Genomic DNA, 3302 nt, shown 5'->3' with positions numbered 1-3302 from the left:
CCAGGATGTGCCATTGAAGAGGTCTTTTCCACACCTCAACCAGCTGCTGGTAGCTGGAGTCCTCTTCGGTCCTCGTCCGGCTGCTGCTCGCTGGATTCCCACTTGGCCATCATCCTCGCCCGGCTGCTGCTGCTGAATTGTCCTTCTTATCCGTCTGCATCTGTCTGGCGTTCTTATCCGTCTGCATCCGTTTATAAACTGGATTCGTTTTCGGTCCATGCACGGCTATTTATGCTCATTAGGAACATTGTCTGGTAGCGATATGCAAACGTTGTCGCAATAGTCAGACATACGTAAGCGTGCACTCGAGACTGTTGAACGTAAGTAGCAGTAATCAGACGTACGTTTATGTATAAACAATTTACCGTGCTCATATAGTATTGGGGAGACAGTGAAATCATATTCGATTTTAACTATGCGAAATGTTTCATTTCCTTCGTGGAATATTTGAATCTAGCGGTAAATTGAACTGCTTGTTATTATTCCTACAGGACATATTTAGTTAAAGTTAAAGCACATCGCCATGTAGGCTAACATCGATTACCTCATCAGATGACACAAAACATTTCATAAGAATTTTTATTTTGTTTTCAAAAATATTTATTAACAGAAATCTCTCGCAAGGATTTATGCGAAAAATAATCAGTACTGTTTGGTAATCATCTCGTAAGGTTTTTGCTTTTGTCTCAGGCAGACAACTAAAATGCGCTCAGCATATACTCCCCGTTGGCTTATTGGTACACGAGTTTCCTGCAGTTCTAAATCGACATTCGTTCCAGCTCACGAACCCGCGTTAGAAAGTGACCGGCATCGGTTGGAGAAGTTTTTGGAGGACAAACCGAACATTCTTGTGCTAACAGGTGCTGGTATCTCCACTGAATCAGGTAAATTGCATTGATTTTATTTTAGTATCAATAAAAGATGAAACGTTCGTATCAGAAAGTGAAGTAAAAATGTCTAGTGATTGACCAATCCAGTCCTAAGATTTGGGATTTAGTTAATAATGTATCCTCATATGTTGTTATTTCAACATTGTTCATATTGCAGGAATACCAGACTATAGGTCGGAAGGAGTCGGTCTCTACGCAAGGTCCAATCACAAACCGATTCAACACGGCGATTTCGTTGCATATGAATCCACTCGTAAGCGCTATTGGGCACGAAACTACGTTGGGTGGCCACGTTTTTCTGCAGTTGCTCCCAATGTTACGCACTATACATTGGCCAGATTGGAACGGGAACAAAGAATATCAGGCATAGTAACCCAGAACGTCGATAAGCTCCACACGAAGGCAGGCTCGAGGAGTGTCATGGAAATGCACGGTAGCGGATATAACGTGATCTGCATTGGTAAAACGGGAAAGGGATGCAACTATCACATCCCAAGGCACGAGTTCCAAAGCATCTTAGATCAGTTGAATCCCCAAATGGAGGACCAATCAACTATGATGCGGCCGGATGGGGATGTTGAACTGCCGCAGGAATACGTTGAGAACTTTAAAATACCGCCTTGTCCCGAGTGCGGAGGTGCCTTGAAACCGGAGATTGTATTCTTCGGTGACAATATTCCGATGCCGCGCATCGAGAGAATAGTTCGCATGATCATCGAGTCGGATGGTGTACTGGTGCTGGGGTCTAGTCTTACGGTGTTCTCCGGCTATAGAATCGTACTGCAAGCCAAAGAACTGGGACTACCGGTGGCAATAGTCAATATTGGGGAAACGCGTGGTGACCCGAAAGCCGACCTCAAAATATCTGCCAGGTGCGGGGAATTGATGCAAAGTTTGTTTAAGAAGTAAAATATGCGACATTAATTATAGATACACTTGGGTTGCTTTTTACGCGGATGGATTTTATAAGTTTCTTGAACCTTAATATCCAGAACTTTGTATATACTACCAGATTTTTCTTCGTTTTGTGGACTTTTCTATGATGATAACTCAATGTTTCATTGAATCTGAAGGTTATAAACAACCAAAAAAAGCCAAGTGTACCCATATTTTTCTATTAATTTTGTAAATAGACCAATTAGTAAATTGATAAAATTAAAATCAGTATAATTACTGAAAATGAATGTGTAAATAAAAGATAGTATAAATAAATAGAAACAATTTTGAATAAAATTATAAATATTTTCAGTGGCGTTTCCCTAACCTCAATCTACCTGTGCACTGGACTTTAATTTAAGGAATTGGTGTGCGGAAATGCATAGAATAACTAGATGTTGATTAGTTTAAACGACTCTAATAAATTTATTTTCCATTTGGGCTGTCAAAATATCAGAATTTTCATTTTTTGGGTCAGTGCACAGGTAAAAAGTGAGGTTACGCGACGCCACTGAATATTTTCATATTAGATAGAAAAAAAAACCTGATTAATCCACCTGGGGTGTTGGTGCCTTTCTCGCACAAAAAAATTACGAGATTCTTGAGGTTATTAACCTTCTCTTTCCCACGACTTTTTTCGAAGATTTCAATAGGAAGGAATGATTAATGGAAAAAATGCTAGAACAAAAGTTATGCGGCATAGCTAGAAATAGTGGAAAACGAAAAAAAAGTTTTTGATTGTAAATCAATAGTTACTTGATTGTTTTCAATAGTTTCACTATTTTTACTCAATATTGATTATATTTGCATTCTAATGAAACCATAAAGTTGTGCCAAATACTGCTCTTTGTTGTTGAAACAATTCGATGAATGTTGGAAGGTGCAAAATTTGATGGAGCTCTACTACAGCTACCATGGGAAGCAAAGGGTTAAGAACCCACCCAATATTCGATTAATAAGTCGTTTTTTCGTAAGGGGTCGTACACTAATTACGTAAGCACTTATGGGGGGAGGGGGGGTCGGCCATTTTCTTACGCTCCATATAAATAAAAATTGATTTGTATGGGAAAAATCTTACATGGGGGGAGGGGGGTTGAAAAACCCAGAAAAATTGCTTACGTAATTAGTGTACGGCCCCTAAGTTATTGATGTAGCCCATATAAAAAAAATGTGTGACTGAACTGAAGTGAATTATAACCTGCTTGTGACTCTGGTGAGATTCTTAGGAAATGTGCGCATATGGAAAAAAGCACACGAAAAACATTCTCGTAATAGCGTATCCCAGGGTTCTTCAAAACTTTCTGTTCGATAAAATTTAATCTCGATTTTTTTCATAAATTGATTCTGCATATTAAAACTAAGATTTCAAAAAAACCTTTAAAAAGAAATGAATGCAGCGGTTATAAATCTTAAATAAAAATTACTAGTCGAACCTGCCCGATCTTGTTCGGGTTGTTTTTCTTCGTGCTAAATGTC

General features: G+C 38.9%; 1 protein-coding gene across 2 annotated transcripts; it reads left to right on the top strand.

Moving 5' to 3' along the window:
- Positions 1-385: 385 nt before the first annotated feature.
- On the top strand, positions 386-2087 carry LOC134225832 (NAD-dependent protein deacylase Sirt4). 2 transcript variants are annotated; one of them, XM_062706206.1, is made up of 3 exons: positions 386-459; positions 780-884; positions 1048-2087. In XM_062706206.1, exons 1-3 carry the CDS (start codon positions 423-425, stop codon positions 1797-1799), a joined length of 894 nt encoding a protein of 297 aa, XP_062562190.1. In that variant the 5' UTR covers positions 386-422; the 3' UTR covers positions 1800-2087. The 2 variants fall into 2 exon arrangements, with proteins under 2 accessions (XP_062562190.1, XP_062562189.1); XM_062706205.1 differs by lacking the exon at positions 386-459 and having other exon boundaries at positions 520-884.
- The last annotated feature ends 1215 nt before the right edge of the window (positions 2088-3302 follow it).

Source organism: Armigeres subalbatus, chromosome 3 (genome assembly GCF_024139115.2).
Source record: "Armigeres subalbatus isolate Guangzhou_Male chromosome 3, GZ_Asu_2, whole genome shotgun sequence".
Taxonomy (NCBI): Eukaryota; Metazoa; Arthropoda; class Insecta; order Diptera; family Culicidae; genus Armigeres; species Armigeres subalbatus.
This window is presented reverse-complemented; position numbering and strand designations above follow the sequence as displayed.

What these genes read in the sequence shown, in the direction of transcription:
- LOC134225832 (XM_062706205.1), top strand. Translation starts at nt 704, where the DNA reads ATGCGCTCAGCATATACTCCCCGTTGGCTTATTGGTACACGAGTTTCC. An exon ending in TGGTATCTCCACTGAATCAG is followed by an intron (nt 885 to 1,047) that starts GTAAATTGCATT and finishes TTCATATTGCAG; the next exon opens with GAATACCAGACTATAGGTCG.